The 26,677-nt window shown below is 46.9% G+C and overlaps 2 protein-coding genes and 2 long non-coding RNA genes across 15 annotated transcripts in view; 1 reads left to right on the top strand and 3 right to left on the bottom strand.

Annotated features, from left to right (window-relative positions):
- Positions 1-62: 62 nt before the first annotated feature.
- On the bottom strand, positions 63-7,850 carry CLK3 (CDC like kinase 3). 2 transcript variants are annotated; one of them, XM_080350953.1, is made up of 13 exons: positions 7,723-7,850; positions 7,059-7,207; positions 6,291-6,498; positions 4,132-4,225; positions 3,782-3,848; positions 2,940-3,056; positions 2,557-2,723; positions 2,308-2,402; positions 1,838-1,967; positions 1,308-1,390; positions 880-959; positions 658-748; positions 63-462 (listed from the first exon to the last, which is right to left on the bottom strand). In XM_080350953.1, exons 2-13 carry the CDS (start codon positions 7,205-7,207, stop codon positions 277-279), a joined length of 1,467 nt encoding a protein of 488 aa, XP_080207079.1. In that variant the 5' UTR covers positions 7,723-7,850; the 3' UTR covers positions 63-276. The 2 variants fall into 2 exon arrangements, with proteins under 2 accessions (XP_080207079.1, XP_080207080.1); XM_080350954.1 differs by lacking the exon at positions 7,723-7,850 and adding an exon at positions 7,486-7,656.
- Positions 7,851-12,302: 4,452 nt separating this feature from the next.
- LOC308044657 lies at positions 12,303-13,584 on the bottom strand. The gene is made up of 2 exons (XR_013922643.1): positions 13,424-13,584; positions 12,303-12,763 (listed from the first exon to the last, which is right to left on the bottom strand). It is a non-coding gene; the product is annotated as an uncharacterized lncRNA (long non-coding RNA).
- Positions 13,585-19,201: 5,617 nt separating this feature from the next.
- On the top strand, positions 19,202-23,517 carry LOC308044702. Its single transcript, XR_013922649.1, has 3 exons — positions 19,202-19,364; positions 21,915-22,061; positions 23,203-23,517. It is a non-coding gene; the product is annotated as an uncharacterized lncRNA (long non-coding RNA).
- A 67-nt stretch (positions 23,518-23,584) lies between these two features.
- The window catches only part of HERC1 (HECT and RLD domain containing E3 ubiquitin protein ligase family member 1), a 109,495-nt gene continuing 106,402 nt past the window's right edge, over positions 23,585-26,677 (bottom strand). For 10 of the 11 annotated variants that reach the window (XM_080351064.1, XM_080351061.1, XM_080351065.1 and 7 more), the window contains exons 77-78: positions 26,313-26,618; positions 23,585-25,406 (exon numbers count right to left, since the gene is read on the bottom strand). In XM_080351064.1, the coding sequence (XP_080207190.1) occupies positions 25,221-25,406; positions 26,313-26,618 (492 nt within the window). In that variant the 3' untranslated portion in view covers positions 23,585-25,220. Of the gene's footprint in view, positions 25,407-26,312; positions 26,619-26,677 lie in introns of those variants that run through there. The other variant, XM_080351063.1, reaches the window with a different exon arrangement.

The following is a 26,677-nucleotide window of genomic DNA, read 5'->3' as shown; positions in this document are numbered from 1 at the left end:
TCCATCTTCCTTTGCAGAAAAGGCAAAGCTGGGAGCAAAAGAACCCTCTACCTGTCTACAAGGGAAGTATCAAACAATAAGAAACACTTTATTTTAACTTTACAACATATAAATAGACAAATCTGTGCTTTCCAATGTAGCTTTTCTTCCCCTCCCCTATCCAAGGTCTTTATTGCAGCGCCCCAACCCCTCTAAATTCGGGGAGAAGAGAGCAAGTGGCGCTGAACTGCCGAGGCTGGACCGATCCTGTATGTACAAATCCAGCAGATATCGCTGTCATCTGCTGAGGTCCCGGCTGGCGCCTCGACCGCACAGCATCCTTTCCTCTGCGGAGAGGCCAGCAAAGAAGGGGTGCAGGAGGGCTTCCGAGAAGGTGATCCTCCGGGAAGGGTCGAATTCTAACATCCTCCTCATCAAATCAAAGAGCTGGGCATGCTCCAGCGAGTCGTGCAGCATGTACGTCTGAAACAGAAGGGCGCTGAACCCTCGGCCCTGGTTTCATGATGCACAGCAAGGTCACGGCTGTTTCCCTAGTGCCTGTCCTGCTTCAGCCAGACCAATAAAATCCTATTTCCCAGTTATTCCCATCCTCAAGCCCCACTTAACTGATCTCAGGCAGGGAACCACAGAGCAGTTCAGCCACAGAGCAGCACCTACCCGCAGGGGCTTGCAGTTCTCTTGGACATATCGCCCATCGGATGTGTTCTCATCCCATACCAGGTTCCCGTTGTGGAAATATTTTTGCTTTCTGGAGAAGAAAGATGATGTTCAGTAGGGCTACACCCATGTAGTGAAGACTCGATGTGAGGATATAATTGGTATCCTGAGTAATTAGCTACAGTTAACTGGACTGTCTTAAGTTCAGGAACAGGTTCTTACCGAGTCCTGTGGATCATGTGAGATGGAATTGGCCCGAGGACTTTTTCCATCATGACAAGATGCTCACGATTCTCATGGGTCTGCAAAGGGAAAGAGCAATGGTACATTAATTCAGAACTTGGAGATCTGATGGCAGAAGTTTTGTCACCTACACAAGTACAGGGAAGAATGGACAAGCCCCTGTCAGGAATGCTGCAGCTCCCATCCACCTGTACTTCTTGATTTTTCTGTTCTTCACCAGAAGTGATCTGAACCTCATCCTTCCAGCAAGGCACGAGTCCTCAAACCAGGGGTTGTTCAGGGCTTATTTTCAAACTTGCCTTTTGATTTTCAGTGCCTGCTCTGCATTTCCATTCCTTTCACCCAAGTCTGAGCCCTTTTAGACACTAAGGATTTGTAGGGGACGGTGTCTCTTGCACGAATCGTACCTGGAAAAGCGTGAAGCCGCGGTAGTACTCAAACAGAATGCAGCCGGTACTCCAGACATCGCATGGCTGCGCCCAGCCCAGCTCTGCAAGGAGAATCACATTAATGTTGCTCTCCCAACACACCCCACCAGATTTCTACTTGCACCTCACTGAAACTGCCGGGATGACACGGAGGCAGCCCTACAAGTTATCTGTGTGACTTCCAGCGTTCTGCACACTGGCAAGAGGACTGATTCAGTTTCAACTTACGCTGACTCTGTGTTCCCCCAGAACCAATTTGAACACTTCCCAAGTCTCACAGGTTTTCCTCGGCTCTCTGCGCTGCATCTCACTATCTGCAAGTTCCTTCCACACAACCAGGACCTCGAGACCACTGAGGTGATGTTGCAGCAACACACAGAACAGGCTGTCCCCAAGAACTGGAGCATTCTCAAGCTGGTTTTCCTCTAGACAGCACCATCCTACAGCATCCCTGGGACAACTGTTCTCCTCCACCTGCCTGAGACTCCCGAAATACCAGTGACACTCACCCAGAATCACTTCTGGTGGACGGTAGTGCCGGGTAGCTACGATAGTGGTGTGGTGCTCGTGATCGAAGGTGGCACTTCCAAAGTCCGCCACACGAATGCTCGTGTTCCGAATGGATTTCTCCTCACAGCTCTGCAAGCAAACAAGAAGTCCTCAGAGCTGCTAAGAGTTGGTTCAGGATTAAGCTGGGCTTTGAGAAGAGCGCTCTGACCCCAGAACCGCTGTGTCTACACTAATCAGAAGGATTATACTGAAACTCTGAGCTCTTTACATCGTAGATCAGTGTTAAGGAAAGCTGCTCCACTTCATGGCCCGGAGCTTTTACAGCTTTTAGAAGATAGAGAAAGAAGAGGTTCAAGTTCCAGTTTCCTCTCACTAAACAGACTTTTAAGGCCCTGTGGGTACATATGGAACACGGACACAAAGGCAGGCTATTCCTGGTCTAGTCCCTTCTCTTTGGGACATAACCCACCTTTTTCTCGTTGTACAGAGTGTCAAAATCAGAGTTGACAAACAGGATGTTTTCTGGCTTGAGGTCAGTGTGAGTCAGCTGGTTGTCATGTAAAACTACACAGGCGGCAGAGAGAAAGAGAGAGAGAAAAAAATATATAGAAGCAGCAGACACTGCAGAACCCACACAACTCTGCCCATCAAAGCACAAAGCCAACTCAGCTCCCTCCCGACCCGCTCTGGGGGGACATGGTGGCCCTGGGTGACGTACATCTCAAGGCATGGCAGAGCTGGTAGGCCATGTGCCGAATCTGAGGGAGAGGGTATGGCTGGAAGTTATTCTCCTTCAGGAACTCAAAAGTGTTCTTGCCCAGAAGCTCAAAGGCAATGCACATGTGGCCATGGAAGTTGAACCAGTCTGACATCAGGACACACAAGCTGTGGGGAGAGAAAGACGTGAGGGACTTGACAAAACAGTTGTTCTCCCTGTTTCTGGCTACTTCAGGAGCGGTCGATGAGCAAAAGCTCTGAGCCAGCTGACTCAGAAGCATGCTTTTTGTTAATTTGCCCCATGTTTCTCTGGATATCACCCAAACAGGCTATTTGTCTATAAAGTCATGGCACTGCCTACCCAGGAGTCCTGCAGGAACTTACAATTTATTCTCCTTGTCCTTCTCTTTGATTTTTTTCAGGACATTAATTTCCAGCCTGGCTGCTTCTCGGTACTTTCCAACATTTTTTATGATTTTCAGTGCCACCTGAGATTTGCCTCTGTAAGGGAAGAGACCAAAGGATGGAGTCAGAGAAAAAGCCTACATCTGGATGTCCTCGGTCCACAGAGAGAAGCCACATCCCAATCACCTGAGTCACGTTTTTGTGTGTTAAAAGGGTCCCAAAGCAGCTCTCAAGGTCTGCCAAAGACTTACGTCGCTTGACCAGTAGTTAATTTGAAGCAAAAAGCTATTGCTGAGTAACAACGCCCCAGGGAGAGCTGCAGCCGGCTCTGCCAGCCCAGGTTCCTGACACAGCAATCTGTAAGGTCACTGTGCTTCCAGCAGCCACCTCCCCGCTCTGGCAGTGCCAGAAAGAATTCGGAGGAGGCAGGAGCTGCCAGCAGCTCCTCCACCAAGCTGACTTGGTGGCTCGGAGCCAGACAAAAGGTCAGGAAGAGACAGGGGTCAAGTGAAATCACAGGAGAGGTTGAAAAAAAAATAATAAGAGCAGAGGAAGTTCACAGCCTGTGCTGAAAACCTCAGCCATAGAATGAACTCCCCTGCTTCCCTTAACACATCAGCCTGCAACCTCAGGGGCTCAGGTATGAACCAGGCCACTTTCTGCTTCCTCTACAAAGTAACTTGTGCCACAGCAACAAGTGGAAGGTGACAAGAGTTTGGTCTGACAGAGTCCCAGGCCAAACCAGCAGCATTAATCCTGCTGCGCTCGTGAGCGTGACGCAGAGGGGTCACGCGACTCGTCTGGAAGGGAAAGACGCCCACCTGGCATGGTCCACGCACTCCACTACTTTGCCAAAAGTGCCTTCGCCAAGGCTGCCGACAATTTCGTCTAGGAGAGAAAACAGGAGCGGATGTGAACTTCAGGGGCTTGGCGAGAGCTGAGGTCCTGCAATTTCACAGCAATCAATTGTCAAAGCAAAAAAAAAAAATAAAGTCTCTCACTGCTACACTCTTTAAAACTCAAGGCTCTATTGTCTGCCTCAGGCAATTTACTGCTCAGTCCATTTATAAGCAATAAAAACACTAGAGACCCCTCCAGTACAATACGAGAGATCTCGTCTAACATGGGGATAGAAAGTAGAGAGGTAAAGTTTTACGAAAGGTGGCTGTACATCGCTCTTGAAGCCAATCGCCGATCCTGCACACCAGGTGGCCTTCCTTGTCATCTTCCACGCTCCTGCTGCGCTTACTGCTCTGTTGGCTTCTCTGTACGCACCGCCCCCCGAAACGGCATACGACCAAGCGCGCCCAGTTCCGAGTGGCAGGATTGTGTTGTCATTCAAAGGTGGAGATGACGGTGCGGCGGTGGGTGGATTTTCCAGATCCCAGCATTTCATAAGGCACACAGCATATATAACGATAGGGATATTGCAAGGGACACGTCAAGACACAAAACTAACTTCAAAACAGAAAAGTAATCAACAGCTACAGGTATGTAAAGAAAAAAATCTCTCATTAGCTATGGCCTCGGGTGCCTCTGAGGCAGGAACATTCCCCCTCTTCTCCGAAGGGGAGCAGCAGCTGCGGAGCCGCAGGGTCAGGGTGGCTCAGCTGGGCGCCACCGTTCCCCACAGAGGAGCAGCTCCCTCCGCAGCACCCGAGGATGCTGCCGGAGGCGGGAGAAGAAGGAGGGTTTTGCCAGAAGAACATCGTTTTCTTTGCTGGCAAAGGTGACGCAGAGTACGCGAGCTGTCAGTTCAGACAAGTTGTCCAGTAGAAGCCAGGGCAGCAGTTCTCCCTCCCTCCATGCAGCTCACTCATTTGTACCTCGGTTAATAAATCACCAGTGCCCCAGAGCCGTATCCTGCCCCCACTACAAACCAGCCCTCCCCTTCTTGAGGGAACCAACTACCACAATGATCCCAAATCCACACTGGCTGCAAACAGACCTGGTGTTGCACAGTGCCTTTGGGATGTGATTTGAAGCCTGGGAGAACTTTTAGGAAGAGGAATGGTAGAGTGAATTCCCATGTTTCACTCCACTTCAAGCGTCTTCTTCACCCCTGCTACTGCGAGCTTCTACTGGAAAACCAGCCAAATGCTCCCAAAAGGACCTGGGGTCCACAAAGCAAGCTACCCTAATTCCTGATCCTTTTCTACTTAGCATTAAAAATAGTTACAATCTCTACAGCCAAAGACATTAATATAAAGCTCTACATTTCCATGCCTGAGCTTCTATCAGGCTTCTCTTCTGCACCTGTCACCTCCATTTCCCCCCCCAGCTAATCCAAAATAATGAGCTACAATGAAATCCCAAAAGATGAGCTAAAAGGGAGGAGAAGGCAGAGGGGACAGTTGAGACAAGCTGGGAGACTTCAAAGGATTGAGATCAGGCCAGCCCAAACCTGTTCACTGTTATCACTGCATGCAAACCGCGCTGGAGCATTTTCCTTGTAACCCTGGCTCTTTCTAAAACTAAAATTAAAAAGTCAACTGGGAATAGAAGGAGGAAAGCAACAGACAGTCAGAACTTCCCAGCCATACAGATCTCCACTCTAACTACAGGGATTTAACTCAGTCATTTAAACGCAACAAACTTGGGAAAGATGGAAACGTTCCTTACAGGAGCGAAGCATCAGACGTCTAGTCTGACACCTCAGAACACTTCAGTGTATTCCCAGTTCATCCTTGACAGGAATACTACATTTCAGGGTGGAAAACAGGGAAGTTTAACTCAAAGCAGCCAAAATGCAAGGACACCTGTGTGGCACTCGGCAGAGGGGACAAGTGTATATCCTCAGGGGGCGGGAGCCTTTCTCTGAGCACAGCAGGACATGGGTTAATCACCGTGGGGAGCACTGGGCTGACGGATCCCACCTGGGATCCTGGCACAGCGTCCACCCGCCCTGCCTTCGCGGGAGCGCTCCGTACCAAACCCCCCCAGAAGCGGCAGCGTGCAAAGCGAGGCCTTGGCTGCACATAAACCCAAACAACGCCGATCCCCCACAGCAGCCGGGCTGGCCTGTGGCCAAGGCTTGCCCTGTCAGCCTGTCCTGTCTGCGCCATTTCCAGCCTTCCCTCGTCCCCTCCTCGACCATAACAAATGCAGCTTAGTTTCCTCACCTATTAAAGCTACAGGGGCTGGACTAGTAAAAACCAATAGCCACAAACGCTTCCCGCTTAACAAAACACAGATTTTTGGATTATACATTCCACGTAATGAAAACAAACATAAAAAAAAAGAAAGGGATTAGAGGTACTCACCCAGTGTTCAGAGCTGAAAGGAGGTAAGAGCAGTTAAAACCCTGATCTCATTTTGGATGCTACTCACCGAGGAGGCACTGCTACAAGACCTGGTCCTGTGTTTCCGGCAGTAGTGCGGGTGTTTCTTTGGACGGTGCTGCTCTCTGCCTCGGGATCGCCGCCAGTTCCGCGAGCGGGTCGAGTAATAATCCTCTCCAAAAGATGGGCTTCGGTCTTCGAATCTGTAGGCGTCGCTGTCCCGTCTGTATCTCCTGTGGTAAGGCATCCGGTCATGGCTGCAGCACAAACAAGAATGTGTTTAAAAGCCTGGAAAAAGCACGAAAGGCAGAGTCCTGCTCAAAGTAAGTGCTCTTGGTCCCATTGCCTGTTTGCAAAAGCCTGTTTTAATCTAAATCAGAGCTGAAGCAGGAAAGATCAGTTAGCGACACTCAGATATTTTCTGGGAGCATAGGGGTGTTGTTACTTTAAATTAGATTTGTAATAATTTCAGAAGGAAGCAGGTGGCTGGGGAAAAAAAAAAACAAAACAAAACTTTAATGCCTTCACAGCATTAGAACTGGGAAACATGATTCCAGGGCACATTCTCCCTTGTTAATATTAAAGACATGGCTCTGGGACGAACTTTTGGCTAGACAGAGAGGCAGAAACGTGTCAGGGAAGCCACACACGATTAAGCCCTTGACTTCCATCCCTAGGATTTACAGGTTTAAAGTTGATCCGTGGTCAGGAAACCAAAGCTGCCGCTGCTCAGTGCCAGCTCCCAAACACAGTCAGAAGGGAGGACGAGGGTCTCGTCCCTCCCTGCTCGCTCCCCCAGGCCCCAGCCTGCTCTCACCTTCTGGATCGCGATCTCCTGCAGAGATCCCTGCGGGGCGGGTACCGCACCCTCCCCTCGTAGTCCCTGCTCCTCGATCTCCTCCTCTTCCAGCGCTGCCCCAGGTAGCTCTCCGGCTCCGGGGACCGGTACCTCTTACAGTGATGCATCTGAGGACACACGAGAGGTTTCCCCGCTCCAACCGGGCCCGGCTCAGGGGCTCCCGGAGGGGATAAGGACGTTCCCAGCCCACCGGAGCCCCCGGCCCGGGGGCTGTGGGCAGAGACCCCCGCAAAGGGCGCAGGCGAGGACGGGACCGGGGAAGGTTTTAAGCTGGAGGCCTCCCCTGGGAAACGGGCTGTTTATAAGAACGCTACGAGTTATTTCCCCGCCGCCTCCTACAAACACCCCGGTACAAACCGGCCCCACCGCCCCTGGCCCGCGTCACCTGCGCCAACGCTTTGGCAGGGGGAGAGCGGAGCGCTCAGGGCCACGGCACCGCCCGCCCCGGCACCCGATCTCCGCCGGGGACGCAAGTACGACAGCGGGGCGCTGCGGCTGGGCCCAGGCCCGGCCCCATCCGCCGGCCGCCCCAGCCCCGCTCCGCGCCCCCGGGCCGGCCCCGCCGGCCGCCCCAGCCCCGCTCCGCGCCCCGGGCCGCCCCCTGGGCCTTCCCGCCGCTCACCGCCCCTCCGGTCCCTCCGCGGCTGCGGCCCGGCCCCCCCGGCCCAGCAGCGCCGCCGCTCCTACTTCCGCTTCCGGCGCCGCCCGCCTCTCCCCGCGAGGCCAGAGCGGCTCCGCCCCGGGCCGCTCTCGCTGCCTCTCTATGGCTTGGAGGTCGCGGTTAACGCCCGCGGCGCCGGGCGATGTCAGTCGGTGTGAACAGGCGACAGGGGGACAGGGGCTGCCCCGGCACGGCCCTCTGCACCTTCACACGGCTGTCCTCACCGCCGGCTGCCGCGCCGTGGCCATCCTCGCCATCACCATCCTCGCCATCACCATCCTCACCAAGGTCTGCCGCGCCATCACCTTCCTCAACACGGCATTCCTTTCGATGGCCTTCCTCACCATGGCCATCCTCCCCCTCACCAGGACCTTTACAGCCCCAGCCATCCCCACTATGGCCTTCCCCACTATGGCCATCCTCACCATCACCTTCCTCACCGTCACCTTCCTCACCATCACCTTCCTCACCGTCACCTTCCTTACCACTGAGCCTTCCTCACCGTCACCTTCCTCACCACTGAGCCTTCCTCACCGTGCTCATCCTCCACTCAGCCTTCTTCGCCATGGCGTTCCTCACCATGACTATCCTCACAATGATGATCCTCGCCGTGGCCTTCCTCACCATGGTGACCCTCGCCATGGTGACCCTCGCCATGCTCTGTGACCTTCCCTTGGGGCTGGAGATGGCTCCCGGCCAGGTGGGCAAGGAGCTGCTGGCAGAGGTTTGGTGTCCAGCTCAACCTGCGAGGAATGAGGGCCTCAGTCCTGTTAATTTACAGATTAGCACCACAGGGGGGTTACGCAGATGGGGCTTTGCTGTCACCCACCCATGCGTGGTGCAGAGCAATTGGACTGGGGTGGTGGGTTTGAGGCAGGACTGGGCTCCCCGCACCTCTGGCAGGGCCATCGCACCCCATGGTGCCGAGTGTTCCCTCCTGGTGCTGGTTCTGGTCTGGTGGGGGCCCCGGCTGGGCCATCTCTGGGACTCTGGTGTCCACCAGCGTGTCCTGCCCTGGGCAAACCCAGCTGACTCCCCTCTGTTTATCGCACACCCCCGTACGTGCCTTCCTCACACAGCGGAATTTGCAAAAGCTTCTCTATTAATGGGCGCTGCTTTCTTCCAGCTAAACCAAGTGCTGTCCTCCTACGAGACCTTCCTGCATGCCAACGTCCTCGAGTTCCTGTGAGTGTGCGGCTCTGCCCTGGGGTGACACATGGAGAGGGGTGGGTTTGGCTCCGAGGGAAGGGCTGGTCCAGCAAAACACCCCAGAGACAGCAGCGGGGGCTGAGGGGCTGTGCTCCCTCCAGGGCACCATCCCAAGGGCTCCCTGGTTGAAGATACTTGAGGCTGCAGATGAAGCCTCCCGAGACCTCTCTGTGGGGAGGGCTTCACCCCAACAGGCGCAGCACCCAATGATGGGGGCTCTTAGTGCTGCCTACAAGGTGAGGATTTTCAGCCAAAAGCTTGTTTGTGGGGTTTGTTGTTGGCTTTTCCCCTCCTCACCCCATGTTTTTTCCCGGTGTGGGACTGGGCTCTGTGTGGAGGCAGAAGGCAAGCTCTACATGCAGACACACACACACTCCAAAAGGTAATTTCGATGGTTTATTTTATAATCAAAGGTCAGGCAGGGCAGAGCCTCTGTGCCAGCAAACCCTCACAGTGCTGCAGCCTGGGGGCTCCTTCCTCCGCCTCCCTCCTCCTCCTCCTCAGCCCCGAAGTTGTCACTGATTACAGCGCGGTTCTCCCTGCGCTTCCACACCTTCCTCATCCTCCTCCACCTCCTCAGCAGGTTCTCCTGGGCAGGGGCCCGGGGCTGAGCAGTGGAGCTGCCCGGCCCCATCTGACCCATCGAGCTCTTTATTTCAGCTCCAGCCCCAGCCCTACAGTGATTTTTTTCATCTCTTTTCCCACAAGTTGTTTTTTTGTTTTGTTTTGTTTTTTTTTACTCCGTGTGATTTCAGCCCATCCCTGTAGATTTTGTTTCAGCTCCCGGCCCTGCAGTGATTTTTCCAGCCCCAGCCCCAATATGTTTATTTCAGCTTCATCCCTATAGATTTATTTCAGCTCCAGCTCCAGGTCTCCATCAGTTCAGCTCCAGCCCCGCAGGTTTCTCTCGGCTCCGCAGCTCCCGGCTGCAGTTCAGCTCTGGGATGTCGCAGCTCCAGCCCTACAGTGATTTTTCAGCTCTGGTATTTTCTCACAAGCTTTGTTGCATCAGCTCCAGCCCTATAGTGATTTTTCAGCTCAGGCCCTACAGTGGTGTTTCCAACTGCAGCGTTTTTTCCCACAAGCTTTATTTTGGCTCTGGCTCTACAGTGATTTTTTCCAACTCCATTATTATTCCCACAAGCTTTATTTCAGCTCCAGCCCTACAGTGATTTTTTCAGCTCCAACCCTATAGATTTTATTTCAGCTCCTGCCCTATGGTGTTTCAGCTCCAGCCCCAAGATCTTTATTTAAGCCCCATCCCTATAGATTTGTTTCAGCCCCAACCCCCTTTTCCCCACAAGCTTTATTATTTTTTAACTCTGTGAGATTTCAGCTCCAGCCCTACAGTGATTTTTCAGCTCCAACCCTATAGATTTTATTTCAGCTCCATCCATGCTGCAGACTCTTCATTTCAGCTCCAGGTCTCCATCAGTTCAGCTCCAGCCCCGCAGGTTTCTCTCGGCTCCGCAGCTCCCGGCTGCAGTTCAGCTCTGGGATGTTGCAGCTCCAGCCCTACAGTGATTTTTCAGCTCCGGTATTTTCCCACAAGCTTTATTGCATCAGCTCCAGCCCTATAGTGATTTTTCAGCTCAGGCCCTACAGTGATTTTTCAGCTCCAGTGTTTTTCCCACAAGCTTTATTTCAGCTCCAGATCTGCAATGATTTTTTCAGCTCCAAGGCTATAGATTTTATTTCAGCTCCTGCCCTATGGCGTTTCAGCTCCAGCCCCTTCCCCAGATCCTTATTTCAGCTCCAGCCCCAAGATCTTTCTTTAAGCCCCATCCCTATAGATTTGTTTCAGCCCAAACCCCTTTTTTCCCCCAAGCTTTATTTTTGTTTAACTCTGTGAGATTTCAGCTCCAGACCTATATTGATTTTTCAGCTCCAAACCTATAGTGATTTTTCAGCTCCAACCCTACAGAGGTGTGTTCAACTCCAGTACTATTCCCACAAGCTTTATTTCAGCTCCAACCCTATGGATTTTATTTCAGCTCCTGCCCTATGGCGTTTCAACTCCAGCCCCAAGATCTTTATTTAAGCCCCATCCCTATAGATTTGTTTCAGCCCCAACTCCCTTTTTCCCCCAAGCTTTATTATTTTTTAACTCTGTGAGATTTCAGCTCCAGCCCTACAGTGATTTTTCAGCTCCATCCCTATAGATTTTATTTCAGCTCCAGCTCCTGCCGCAGATTCTTCATTTCAGCTCCAGGTCTCCATCAGTTCAGCTCCAGCCCCGCAGGTTTCTCTCAGCTCCGCAGCTCCCGGCTGCAGTTCAGCTCTGGGATGATGCAGCTCTGGCCCTACAGTGATTTTTCAGCTCCGGTATTTTCTCACAAGCTTTATTGCATCAGCTCCAGCCCTATAGTGATTTTTCAGCTCAGGCCCTACAGTGGTGTTTCCAACTGCAGTGTTTTTCCCCACAAGCTTTATTTTGGCTCTGGCTCTACAGTGATTTTTTTTCCACTCCAGTACTATTCCCACAAGCTTTATTTCAGCTCCAACCCTATGGATTTTATTTCAGCTCCTGCCCTATGGCGTTTCAGCTCCAGTCCCAAGATCTTTCTTTAAGCCCCGTCCCTATAGATTTGTTTCAGCCCCAACCCCCTTTCTCCCCCAAGCTTTATTTTTTTTAACTCTGTGAGATTTCAGCTCCAGCCCTACAGTGATTTTTCAGCTCCAACCCTATAGATTTTATTTCAGCTCCATCCATGCTACAGACTCTTCATTTCAGCTCCAGGTCTCCGTCAGTTCAGCTCCAGCCCCGCAGGTTTCTCTCAGCTCCACAGCTCCCGGCTGCAGTTCAGCTCTGGGATGTTGCAGCTCCAGCACTACAGTGATTTTTCAGCTCCAGACCTATAGTGATTTTTCAGCTCCAACCTTACAGAGGTGTGTTCGACTCCAGTATTATTCCCACAAGCTTTATTTCAGCTCCAGATCTGCAATGATTTTTTCAGCTCCAAGGCTATAGATTTTATTTCAGCTCCTGCCCTATGGCGTTTCAGCTCCAGCTCCTTCCCCAGATCCTTATTTCAGCTCCAGCCCCAAGATCTTTCTTTAAGCCCCATCCCTATAGATTTGTTTCAGCCCAAACCCCTTTTTTCCCCCAAGCTTTATTTTTGTTTAACTCTGTGAGATTTCAGCTCCAGACCTATATTGATTTTTCAGCTCCAACCCTACAGAGGTGTGTTCAACTCCAGTATTATTCCCACAAGCTTTATTTCAGCTCCAACCCTATGGATTTTATTTCAGCTCCTGCCCTATGGCGTTTCAACTCCAGCCCCAAGATCTTTATTTAAGCCCCATCCCTATAGATTTGTTTCAGGCCCAACTCCCTTTTTCCCACAAGCTTTATTTTTTTTTAACTCTGTGAGATTTCAGCTCCAGCCCTACAGTGATTTTTCAGCTCCATCCCTATAGATTTTATTTCAGCTCCATCCATGCTGCAGACTCTTCATTTCAGCTCCAGGTCTCCATCAGTTCAGCTCCAGCCCCGCAGGTTTCTCTCAGCTCCGCAGCTCCCGGCTGCAGTTCAGCTCTGGGATGTTGCAGCTCCAGCCCCACAGTGATTTTTCAGCTCCAGTGTTTTTCCCACAAGCTTTATTGCATCAGCTCCAGCCCTGCAGTGATTCTTTCAGCTCCAGCCCTATAGATTTCATTGTATTTCAGCTCCAGCCCTCTGTACCTCGTTGTGATTTCAGCTCTGTGCCGTCTCAGCTTCAGCTCTAGGATCTGTCCTGGCTCCAGCTCCTTCCTCCGGCAGCTGCTCCCGGCTCTCCCAGCGGCGCTGCAGCTGTTGACAAGGTTGTCAATCAGTCACTGTCATCACTCACATCAATACGAGCTGTCACCACTGTCCCCATATCGCTTTGAGTGGCAGGTCCTAAATAGAGCCTTGGCCGCCAGCCAATCGCAGGTATCGGTGGGTGGCCCCGCCCCTCTATGCCCCGCCCACCTCGGGCCGGAGCGGCCGCGGGGTCCCCGGTTCGCGTCCCCGGGAGCAGCGCTGGGGCCGGGGCTGAGCCCGAACCAGCCCCGAGCCCGCAGCCCCCGTGGGTTTCCAGGCCCGAAGCGCAGCCCTGCGGCTCCGCTCCCGGCTCTGCGAACAGCGGGATCCCAGGGTGGGGCTGGAACCCTCGGGGTGATGGGGAACGGGGAGCGAACCCAAAGTGCTTGTGAACTGGGGGCACCTGCATGGGGAGAACGGGCAGGGGCAGCACCTGCCCCGGGGAGACTTTATTGGGCCTTATTACACTTCATTATTTAAGTTATTACACACTGTGCTTATAATAATATAAGAAAATAGTAACAGTTATTATTGAGTTACATTATTTGAGCCCCGAGTCACACGGGGAGCCGGGTCTGGCCCCCGCAGCGCCGCCCGGGCCTCCCTCGTTTCACCCTCAGCTCCCCCTTCGGCCCCACTCGGGACCGGCCCCCTCACCGCCCCGACCTCCGCTGCGCGATCCCAGCGGGGAGCAGCCGGTGGGACGGGGCCCCGCTCCTCCGCCGCATCTTCCCGCGCCGCTCCTGCCCTCAGCCGCTCTCCCTGGCACGAACCGCGGGCTCGCGAGCAGCGGTCCCGCCGCCCCGCTCCCCGGGCTCCCGCTCCCCGGGCTCCCGCTCCCAGCGCTCACCGGCGGCCTCAGCCCGTGGAGCCGCACCACCACCAGCTCCCGCGGGCGCCGCTCCACAGTGACACGGACACCTCCGCGCCCACGCACTTTATAGTCTCCGGCCCCGCCCGCCTCACTCATTCAGCCAATCCCGAGCCGAGACTGCTCCCGGCCCCGCCAATCCAGCCCCCCGCCCGTTTCAGTTCCACCCAATCGCGGCCCGTCCCTTGGATCCGCCCGGCGGGTGCGGAGGTGGGGGCGGCTCGTTACCCGCCGTGCGGGGACAGCGGGACAGGAGCGGCGGTTCGTGTGTTTGAACTCGGTGTTGCGTTTGCAGCTTTGCACTTGTTTGCGTGTGTCAACGAACCTCTCTGTGTGAGCCGGCTCCACTGGGGACCGCGGTGAGACATTAACTGATACGTGTAGGCGCAAAGAGCTGACGAACGCGAGATGTTTTATCGATTGCTCTAATGAGAATTCGAATTACTCCTAGGGTACGGGAAAAGGTAAGTCCTTTTGAAATAATATGTGTGAGACCTTATTTTGTGAATTTGGCTGGAAGTGCAGACCAGATGCATATCTCTGGAAATCAGATACTTACGGAATATGTTCTGTTTTGGGGAAAAACTCTCTTATCCTTGAACGGGTCTATCCAGGAGGCAGCACTTTTACCCTCGGATGTACCAGTGCATCCTTTTCGACCAGGAGATTGAGTGTGTCTTTGAACCTGGAAGGACAAAGCTCTGAAAGAAAAGTGGAAAGGCCCATACACAGTAATTAACAACACTGAGGTTAAGCTCAAGGGAATTGACTCTTGGATAAATTACCCCAGGGTTAAGAAAAGTCCTGAAGGATGGCAGGCTGCTTGAGAGACTGCTCCATAGAAACTGAGCATCAGAAGAATGTGATGGGCTGTGTTTGGTGTAATAGCACAGCATACATTACCTTAGAGTGTTTACAAGAAAGTATATAATTTGCTGTTGGAATTTTTGTCTTTTAAACAATATTCTTTTGGTAGCTATGAACCTAGGTTTGTCAGGAATATGTCTGTTGGGTATCATAAAACGCCAGAGCCAAAGTTGCATCCATGGGCCTAAAATGTCCACCTTACGATGATTCAGAAAACTCTGAAGATTGCAAATAAGACTGATTGTTGGGTATGTACTCGTTTTCCAGAGCAGGGTGATAAAGAGATTCCTATGGGGGCCTGGGCGCGCACCGCTGGGAGCTGTAAGCCCGCGGAGGCACCAAAGCGCCCGGACTACAACTCCCAGCGGCCCCCGCGGCAGCACCATTTAACCAAGTTCGGCTTTTTTTCCCCGAAAATTCCCCGAACAGACGCTCCCACCCACTTCAGCCCGGAGCCGGCGGGAGCCGGCTGCCGGGACAGGGCAGAAAATAAGAGAGCGCACAACTAGGTTTGATTTGTTTGTTTCCTTCATTTCGGTGAGTTTTTGGGCAATGAGCACTGCAGATCTGTGCCCAGGCTTGCTGAGGTCTGGTGCCTCAAGTGAAACACGCTCCCAGGAGTGCTGGGTGAAGTTTGAAACAATTATTTAAAAACACGAGAGGATGAACCTTGTATACCAAGACTAGCAGAGTATGTACCTGATACGCACATAGAAACGAAGTATTTGAGGCATAACTCCTGTCAGTTGGCTCCTTTAAATAGTTGTGTAGTCGTTACCACTGTAAAGAATGACTCCTGCCGGCAATAGCTAACCTAAAGATATGTAAAACAGCTGTAGGTCAGCTTGCTGCTCTAACAAAGAGTAGAGTGACTTGCAAAACAGCAAATCATAAGCTACAGAGACGACCTTGCAGCTTTAGACACTTCGGAGCCTCACAATTAGTTGTGTCTTGGTTTAGCACATATATATATATATATATATATCTCGAGACTGACAGATAAAGTGTCCTTTAGCTGAACGTTGCTCGTTAGAGGCTGAAATGATTATGTAACCAATATGCAAATGTGAAACCCATTTGCTCTTTAGGACCGACCAGGGTAGTGTGTGTATGTATGTATGTAGTGCCTGCTATTTTGCTTCCTGGCGTGCTGGCTTCATTCCAGCATCCGCACTCGCGCAACTCTGAAAGACCCAGCGTGTCCGCTTCTGTGTGTGAATTGGGCCCGTTTGCCTGAAAACTAGGAAAATAACGCAGTTTCTGTGAAAACGGTTGTGCAAACTGTTAATTTGCCGGAGCGCCGCGCGCGCCTCGTGTGCGCGCGCCCGCCGCTGAACGCGCCGCGCGTGCCTCTCCCCGTCGGCCGCCGCTTGAGGCGGCGTCTCGCGCCGTTCCCGCCCTTTTCTCTGAGGGAAGCTCGCGCGCCGCGGTAGGTTCTCGCTTTGTGATTTTTGTGTATGTGTGTTTTTTATTGTAATATTTGTGGGGTGTGTGTGGCTTGTTTATTTTTAGCGAGTTTTTCGTGAATATCCACAGCTGTCTTTGATTTGAGGCAGAGGTTCCGCATCTTCTGCGTTGTAACATGGGCTGAAGTGTTTTCTGAGCCTCCCCAGAGGTCCTGCTGCGCTGCCTTCACTTGCATGTTTCGAGAGAGGTGGTTATAACAACGAATATATACCACAGTTGCCATATTATGTGTAAAGTATGCTTTTTGTTATGCCCTTATTATTTTTGCCGTGTTTTTCCATCTTCCTTGCGGCTGATGAGGGTATGGGTCCTGATCCCGAGGGAACGTTTGGTGACTACGGAGAAATAAACTTAACAGCAGAATCAATTATACTGTTAATTATTTTATTGACAGCGCTGGGGATTACCCTCCATAAGTTCTTCCTAGACTGGCTGCTCTTGCGTTGCTTATACTCATGTAACTATCACATATGCATTACGATTTTTGAAAATTTTTATATACATCTATACTAAGAAATGGTTGATGATGTTAGTTATAATTGTTTAGTTTCTTACTTACAATGCATCTATTAATTATTGGTTAAATATAAGCACTCTGCTTCTAAACAATGTTATTACTTAATCTTCTGTCTCTCTTCATGCAGAAGGATCTAAAACTTGAAAAACATCCCCTCATTTTGCAGGTGGTCAGAAAGTATTTATCGTGTCAATTGGTTAATGATGGGTGTGCCTTTTATAATTTAATCACAGTACACATTAATTTAGCAGCTTCTCTTCCATTCCCTGCTTTTCAATATATTTGCACATTCTTTTGCAATATAGATCTACAAAATATTATCATCTAGTGTTGCAGTACATCATAGTTATTTGTTACCCGATAGCAGTACCAAATAGAACATTGTAGCATAATGCAAGTAAAAATTATTAGCATTAAAATTAGTCACAAGATGTATCATTTTTGGTGACTTAATGTAATACTTCAGTTTATTCACAGAAGGATTTGCGATTGCTCATATTTCAATACTAAGAGTCTTTAATCTGTAACAAAACCAAAATTCATTATTGTCAAGACTATAATGATCACCAATAATGCCAACAAAGGGATATTTTGCAGTTTCAGATTCGACCTGTGCAGACATTTGTTTTAGCTCATTTTGGGCTATAATAGTTTTCAGTAAAGATTTGTGTAAAAGCTAACTAAGAGTAAAAGCGTTTGTTACTGCAGTTATACTTTTAGAGTTACTAATATCAATGCTGAGAGAACTGTACAGTGGTACTTCTGGTTCTGACATCTGTTTCTTATCTGGTGCTTCAATAGTGAATCCAGGGAGGTTGCTCGTTAATCCTGATTGCAATAAAGGCTGCCAGCAGCACCTGGAATGGTCCATTCCACTTATCTTCTAAAAAGGTGCACCTGAAAAACTTTAACATAGACTTAATCTATTGGCTTGAAAGAAAATATTTAAGTTTTCCTTGGCTCAAGGCTTCACCCTAATTCTGAGCAGCACTAAAGGTAGTATTTGATTCCACTTCAAATTAGCTTCTTGACAAATTTTATTTAACTGCTGTTTGATTATATGATTAATTTTCTTTTCTACCTGCCTACTTGCTTCAGTCTTGTAGGGAGTTTGCAACTGCCAGTCTCTGATGCTTTACTGACTTGCAGCACTACCTGTGCAACAAAATATGGCCCTCTATTGGAGGACATCACAGTGGGTATCCCAAATGGGGTATCATCTCATTTAACAAGTCTTGTCTTAGTAACAGTTTAGGAGACCCAGGCATATATAAGAACTTACGAATTCCAGTTTGTTTTCTCAATTTATATTTGTTTGACTGTAAAAACAAAGCTTTCTCTTGTTGGCCAGTAGCTTCCACTATAGTTACAAAATCTTTATTTAATGGTATCAGTTCCTGATTCAAAATGAAATAAGATGCTCCAGTATCAATTAAAAACTCAGTTTATTTTCCCTGTTTTCTTCTTCCCTCTCCGAAGCTTCATCATTTGTCACCTCAGAAGGTGAAGGCACATGATCTTAAATTCTTCCCCCCTGTGGGGGCACATAATCTTCTATCCTCCCCTCTCATCAGGGGAGTTTTCTGTCCGATTCTGCACGTTTCAGCTTCCCCTGTGCTTTGTTTGGCTCCTCTTCCAATGTTAAAAAAACCAGGATCCCATGGTGCCAAATTAATACCACGTTCTTTCTGCCACTCTGAGTGATTTTGCAAAGCAAAAAATAGCATACAGAACTTGACTCCATTTTACTTCTCTCTTCAAGAATACTATTAAAGTATCATAACTCAAAGTTTTGTTAAGAGGCCACTTTTCCTCATAATCTAATTTATACAATGGCCACTGATTATAATATTCCATAAAGGTTTCTCTATTCACATTATCACCAGGTGGTTCCCCAGTCTCTTTCCTGTGAGCCAAAATACACCCTGTCGGGCTCTAAGCACTACTGTACTGTCCTCCCATTATGCTTTATACAGAACAACACAGCTAATCTTATAACAAATAAAAACTAGGAGTATTAATACTAAAAGCTACCCACAGCATACAATCCTCACAATTTGTGCTCCAAGTTTATCCTACTTTCTCCAAAACTTAAAACTGACACAAAACAATTGAGGCACACAGCTCAAATCTCTTTAACACTCAGCACTACAATTAGGACACTTTACAACCTTTGTCGTTTGGAGAGTACTTACTTTTTTTGTTCAAGGGAGACAAGCGGACTATTGATGTGTGCTTCTGACAAGATTTGTTACAAAATTGCTGTCGCAGTCGCAACAGGTGGATGATTCTGCTGTCTGCAACATTGCAGCTTGTTGGCAAATGGTATAAATTTGTCTATAACTAGTTTTGCCTCAAGGATGGAGTTCTGTGGCTTTTACTAACATCAATTTGAGACACAAGAAATCTTTGTTAACAGGCGGGCTTTTTCTAAAGCGAGAGTGTCAGTTACTACTTACCAGCTCTGGCTGCTGCTCTTTGATTACTCCGTATGTACTCTGAGTGCCTGGTTACTGTGACTCTAATAGAGTGCGTTTGCCCGATTTTCCTTTTGGAATTCTCCCTGGAGGACAGGCGTCATACCCAACAAGTGGTTTTCCCCATTTCCTCAGTGTTGTCAAACAAATAAGTGTGCTTCTAAGCTGGAGTCTGTTAACAAATTATTCTCCTGCCTGACACTTTTCTTATTCTCTTGCCTGTGTCCTGTTTTCAGATCACTACATCGGTTACTAACGCAGAAGAGTTGGGAGGAGTCACGCCTCAAATGCCCAGTGACTCTGGGCATTTGGCTCTCCAGGGCTGAATGGCTGCAGCTACAGCAGAACCAGAGGAACTCTACAGTTTTGAGACATCTTTATTCCCTGTACATGGTGGCACCAACATGGGTAAGTTTTTACTATAAAGAGTAAAACAAATATAGAGCATCTTTATTCCCTGTACCTGGTGGCACCAACATAGGTAAGTTTTTACTATAAATAAAACAAATATAGAGCAAAGTGACAAGGGGCATTCACAACGCTTGGGTGCAGCACCACACTTGCAGCCATTGCCAAATGTGAAACATCCCTTCTATGATCAGACAGATAAGAGGTTTCGAACCATTGGGTAATATGTGTTCTTTCAAATGTCTTCTCAATGATTCTAAAGCAAATGCAGTGAAAACATTTCCACTGACTTTCCTTCCTTCTGCACACGAGCACTGTGATTACAGGATTATCATTGCAATAAAGTTATAGTTAGAGAAAATACCTTTTGGGATTTCTCTGTGCACAGAACAAATGGGCCTTGCAGAAGAGAGCACAGCATTGCTTTTAAAATAACTTTGTTCTGTTTGTTTTTCTCTGAGGTATTTATAATTTTACCAGCTGTATATTGCATTATTACGTGATGCCAGTGTTTCCCTTTTCTGCTTGTGCTGATAGGAATATTTCAAATTTTTCAAGCAAAGTGTGGAGAAGTAGCATGCTGTAATTTCTGTGGTATTTCTGAATAGAATGTGTTCGTGTGTAAAAGTTTGGAGGATGAGGAGGGTCAGAGAGGAGAGAAGTATCAAAAGACCTAAAGGTTGAATAAGAATGTTTTAACCCTTTTTAGTTAATATGTAATTAAAGTTATTGAGTTTCCATTAGTGTTATTGAAACTGGTGAAACTAGTGCTATTGGGTTGCCACACACAATTTCTAATTCTATTCTGAAAGCCTTTTACTTTCCTGTTGCTCTCAAAACCAGTTTCAAATCTAACAGATAATTACAAATATTTGCTTTTGTTAATTCAACCCAAATCTAGTATTCAAAAATGCAAGACTTAAATCTATTTGATTTAGTTTATATAGACCTTTTAAAACAGGACTATATAAATGTAATTACATTCGGCCCTTTGAAGGCAACCACAAGGCTGGTGTGGCCCCTAGTGAAAATGAGTTTGACAACCCTGGTCTATATCATGTGTCTCTCTTGGAAAGAGACACTCAGAACACGGGATGGGACAGAACATCTGTTCCCAGAAGAGTTTCATTTGGCCTCCTATCACTTGATTGAAAGTGTGACGTGAGCCAAATCAACATTATATGCATACTTATTGAGCGTACGCTCAATAAGGCTGTACAGATCTGTCTCTTTCATGATCTACTTCTGGTTTTGCTAAAAGCAGACTTTAAGACACAAACTATATGCAGAAAAACGCTACTGCGTCTGTTGTCATTGGACAGAAAGGAACCGCTAAGCATAGTGAAATTGTGTGTCTTTTCAGAATGCTATGTTACAGCTTAGTTATTTACATATATGTGTTGTAAGCACAGCTTCCTTCTTCCAGTTTGTGGAGAGATACCTATTTTGGCTTTTGCTTACAGACAGCTTACAAAGAAAACTCTGAATAATTTATCGCTTTCCTTTGATCTTTTGTGTTTTGATGAATTACAGCGCTATACACATGCACTTTTATCTTGCCTATAAGTGATTTTAAGTGTAACTTCCTGTCCTGAAAGTGAGGTGCAGGCAACCAGTAGAAGATGGAGTAAGAGGATATCTCACCATCACTGGATTTATCAGATTATTTAGATAGAAAACCTTTAAAGAGTTTCTGCATCTGTAATTACATTCCACCACTGAGAGACTTGAGTGTTTTGTGCTCTGTAGCTATGTGAAAAGTAACGGCTTGCATTCAGCATTCAGGTTGATATTGCTAAATTGAATTACCATTTCTGCACATTACTTTCTGCCTCAAGTTGAAATAATTCCATTTGTGATACTAATTGCTGTGATTCCTGTTTGTTTATTAACCTCCACACCCACCTATATGCCTAAGTACATGCAGGTACTAAAACTACTGTGTTTCTAAGCAGGGCCCATGCAACTTACACTGTATAATTATTAATTAATCAGAAGCAGTGGGGGCAGGATTTTCCACGTGTCAGTGCTCTGTATGTACACGGTCAGTTCTGGAGAGCTGAGACTTTATGCAAGATTCAAAACCAAATAGTTTGAGTTGTGCTTTTTGACCCAGTTTCAGCAGTGTAAATGTGTACTTTTTACCCATTGTACATACCTTGAATACAGCTCATGCTGACAGTACAGTTCTGGCAGGCGAGGTATTATTAAAATGTGATGTTGTGTGTGCTTTAATTATGTACATTTGACTTAGGTATGTGCCTTATGCCTTCTCTTTCCTGGAGTCCGGTTCACTAGTGCTCCTGTTACATCAGTAAGCCTTTTAGAGGGTTGTGCTAAATAGACAGATGGTATTACATCTGTCCCATCTGCAGACAGTATAGAGGTGGGTGGAATATTGCAAATAAGGATTGACCAGAGTGACCATGTTTCCATTTGTGTTGATACAATGTACCAGCATAACATTTATTTACATATTTATTCATTCATATATTTATGTGTTCACTTTGCTTTTTCTTCCTTTTTCCCTGTGCCTCCTTTACCATCTAGACGCGGTTCCAGATCAGGACTCAGGTGCAAGAACTCGGCCATGGCTGTTTCTTTCTTGTGTGAAAAACTGGAGGCCTCCAGATTTGCCCTCCAGACAGCTACACCAAAAGAGAGTTGACAGAATGTGCTTGTGCTGTTACAGAAAAGGTAAGACATCCCTGTGTGCTGCCCCACAGTGTTTGTCTACTGAGATTCCCCAGGGAGTTAACCAGACAAATTGTTTGGGTTTAGGAATTTATTTTTATTTCTAGTGTTCAGTGCAGTTCATGTGCTAGAATAGTCCATGATTAGCCCTTGCTTGGGTCTCATAATAAACTTCAGCCTCATGCCAGAGGGAGACTGGTCTAAAACAAATCCCTAAGATATTAGGTGGCATTTGGGCCATATGAGGCACTCCCTTGGAAGTTACCAAGATGAGGTTGGTTAATTACATGCAATTTCATGTAGCAAGGTCCTACTCTTTTAAGACTGGGCCAAGCTAACACACTTAGAACTGCACCTTCAAACTGTTTAGGCTTTTCCGGTCTTTGGAAACGTCGACTTCCAACAGGCTGCCTGAGTAGCTCAGCTTTGCTGAACCTTTTTGATGACCTCTCTCCTTTTGTTGGGCACAAACACTGAGAGTCAAATGTCAGTTACTTTTAGCTTTTACCAAACATCACTTGTTCAGCCTCTGTTAGTGTGCTCTCAGCTGTACAAATTTTCCATGGTGTTGTGCCCTGGAGTATCGGCAACTCCGAATTTCAGCAGGGGCAGACAGGATCTTGTAAGACGAGTTAATGCTGATAAGGATACTGAATCACAGGGAATGTACTTCCTAGGTGTGAAAAAAAACAAACCAACTCAACAAAACACCAGGAAAAAGTGATTGGAAACATCAAAAGTAGTAGAAAAGAAATTCTCTAATCTCAAAGTAAAAACAGGATAAGAAACAGAAATTACGGGCCTGAAGTAGCAACAGCCTTATAAACCAGAGAGAGTGCGTAGTGCGTGCTTCTTGAGAGTTATTTGAGGTGTAAGGAAAAGGTTGGGTACTACTCCTATACAGCAAAAAATAAGCAGCAGCAAATAGCAGTCATGTTCAACAACAGACCTGGGCTTTTGGCATCTGTTTTCCTGTAGAATACATGCCCAGCATGTTATTTCTATGGCTAAAGCTTTTCAAGCTGTTTTCCTCTAGTTATGTTTAGAATTTAACACTTCTGAGCTCACTGTGCCACCATATCTCATTAATTTGAAATGGGTCTAGATAAACACATTGTCACACACCTGTCTTTCCCTCCTACAGGCATTTGTTACCACCGATACTCCCTGCTTCAGTCACACACGTACATCCCGTCTGATGCTGAAAGGTGGGAAGGAAACTACGTCTGATGTTTAGAAACTGCCTGCCGTCCACCTTGCTACAGCCAGCTCTGCCGAGAGCAGCAACTGGGCTGCTGGAAGGTTGGTTGCAAAATTCAACTGCATATTTTTTCTTTAAATAACTGCCTATACAACTGACTTACACTACAGAACGCAGATGTACACTGGTAATAGTTATTCCCCTTTAGGGAACAGGCTTGCATACATAATGTACCCTTAAACTGACATAAAGTTAGAACTTTCTCAGCTGGTCTCCAGTAGGAGGACATAATCAGTGCTGGATGTTCTTTGTGTGCAATTACATACTAGAAGTATTATGCCAGAAACTGGAATGAGATTCCAGTCTTGGCTCAGATGCCTGAGCAACAGGAAAATGTCAAGTTAAAAGGAACATCTGCACAATACAATGATGGTGAAAACAAACAGTAGGGTAAAATAAAAATATTTAAGTGCTTGATAGTTTTAATGATGCTAAAATAGAATATTCAAAGGACAGGCATAATCAATTAAAAAGCTTCAGTTAAAGCAATCAAGCACAATCCTTTAATCAACACCACTATTGTTATCATCTGGCAGCAATACACCTGTTCAGTGCCGGGCAACCAGCACGTTTCCTGCTCAATCCCAGCTAAAGTACAATGATCACTTGAGGGAAAACAATAGGAATTTCTGTCCTTTTCTCCAGACTCAGATGGACCAGTCTTATCCCAGGTGAGATTAAGCTAATACGTTCTTGCTAGCCCTCAGGCCCCAAGAGAATGAGGGGGCAGAGCAGCAGTGACTCACCTGGGGACAGATTCTACCCTCAGCCCAGTTAAATACTGCTTCTGAATACCAAGCAAATAATGTTTTTTGATAGAGGCACTGGGGAGTTATCTATTCTTCTGTTCTTCCCGAAGACACAGAACAAAAATTTCTTTGTATGGTACATTAGTGTCCTAATCAAATATGAACATTACAGTGTAAGCTGATGAGAACACAATTACAGCTGCAAGGAAATGAGACCAAACGTGCCATTTACTAAAATCAAAGGCATAAACTGTCTCTTTTTTTGGTATTCTGATCAGGAATCAGCTACATCCATCTGTATATTAAAAAGGTGGGTTTGTGGGTTTTTTTTTCCTAACAAAAGATAGAAAGGTTCTGAGTCAAGGTGGCAGTATGTTATTATGGTGAAGAACTACTGCTCTGCAGGAGAAGAATGTTTAAATGAAAATCAAGAAGTAACCAAATACAGTGTTAACTTGTATTGAAGGTCAAGGAATAAATAGCAGTATACCTGAAAAAGCCAGTACCTCAAAGACATTAAGAATGCAGAGCTACACATCAGATTCATTGAAGATAAACATTTTAGGATGCTTCAAATGTCACATCCTGTCTAAACACTTTAATATTATAATTTCCTGAGACAAAACATAAAAGTATGAAGACTGAGTAAACCAATCACAGTTCACAAATACATACAAGCAACCAGTTCTTGAATTTGCTTTATTTTTCTCTGCATAAGGAACCCTGCACAGGCAATTCAAATTAAAACAAAATAAATATGTGAATATTCCTGTAAAACTGTCCTTGCTAATGAACAATTATACACAATGTACAACTCTTCATGTTCACTGGGGAGGGGCTTACAAATGTACTATTCCCAACAAAAACGCACCAAAATGTCTCCATGCAAACTTATCAAAAGTGACCAAAAAAGGAGAAAAAACTTACCAATCATACTTTTTGTTTTCTTTTTTTTTTCTTTTTTACAATCACAAAAAAATAAAAACATCTAATTTTTTGTTACATTTAGAGTAACTAAAATGTGGCCACTGTCTATTAACATCTGTTTTTATGCTCCTAAAACATCTATGGTTACTGTAAAATTATGTCAACAATGAATTGGACTTAGGGCACTATTTGTAGTAAAAGGAAGCGGATTTTGTTCACAGAATGTTAATAATCTGTGTCCGAGCCCTCTGCATTGTCCACATTCCGTGAGAGCATGTAATTGTCCATATCTATAGACCTGCAATTATTGATTGCATAGCGCAAACGCTCTGCCATGATTAGTTGATTGGAGTACGGTGGGAGCCTCAGTTGAAAGAAACAAGTCTGTGAGGTAGGCAAGCTGTCATAAGGCTGCGGAAATGAGCAAACGAGTAATAATTAATAATTGTTAAATGGTGAATGAAAGGAAAAAAATGCAACACATCTGTATTTAATTGCTCCCTCCCTTCCTTGTCTCTATTATTCAGCAATTTCCTTTTAGGAAGCAGACTAATCTCCCTTGTTTGCAACACTTTTTTCATGCTTAATTATGTGCAAAACTACTGCTGTATCACCTGCTCTGTACGTAATTCAACCCACTTATGAAAGCCAACTATTTGAAAAGTTGATTGCACTACTCTTTAGCAGCACACTGGAAGATACCAAGCAACATTCAAATTACATACCGTAGTGTGCCTCAACATGAAGTAATTTGAGAGACACCTAACCAACGGTGACAGTCAAATCACTGCTACCTTAGATTTTGCCAAGTTTTTCATTCATGTATTTCACAGAGCTCTTGTGCTTTCACTGCACAAAACCCAAAAGCAATGCCAAATGAATGCATCCTGTAAGTAAGTAATATACTGTAAACTCCTTACAGTGGTTTTTAAGGGACTACAGTCCATTAGTGGTCACATGTTGCTGCTTACAGAGATGTAAAACTTTAAAAGCATGATAATTATCAAATGAAAAAGATTGGAACAGAAAATGACTACGCACAAGTTAGAATACAAGAAGGTTTGTTTCTTGTGCAAGAAGTTGTCTTCACCTCCAATCATATAACTATACTGAATGCACCAAATGAATTAAGATGCACTCCAAGTACTTCTACACGATTAAAATGTTTGGTTTTAATGGCATAACCCATCCCATACTTTCTCTGTAAATTTACAATTACAGAAATCTCTTTCCTATTATCAAAGAACAGATTATACTAGACAGGAATTTAAAAAAAAAAAAACCAAAACACCAAATCAAATGAAAACAGCATCTTACCCTATCAACCTTCATTATTTGGAATCGCTGAGAGATATCAGCTGTGTTGGCTGGCAATCGAGATCTTCCTGACACAAACCTCATGAAAAGGACTCTCTCCTCATTTGAAAATTCTTCAAGGGTATGCCAGAACCACTGTACCAGCTGATGCTGCTCATCAACTTCTCTGTATCGCACAACTTTCTTCAGCACTTCAACAGATATTTCTGGCATTCCACAGACCATCTGCTCCAACTGCTTGGCAGTCAGCAGAGATAGCAAAGGAACAGGAACAATCCAAGACATTCCTTCTCTTACAGCAGCCACCTATTGCCCAAAAAGAAGACACGTTTGAAATGCAGTCCTCTTACCTCTGACACTTACTG

Source organism: Nesoenas mayeri (genome assembly GCF_963082525.1).
Source record: "Nesoenas mayeri genome assembly, chromosome: 11".
In the NCBI taxonomy this organism is placed as follows: Eukaryota; Metazoa; Chordata; class Aves; order Columbiformes; family Columbidae; genus Nesoenas; species Nesoenas mayeri.
The sequence above is the reverse complement of the archived record's forward strand: the minus strand, read 5'-3'. Positions and strand labels throughout refer to the sequence as shown.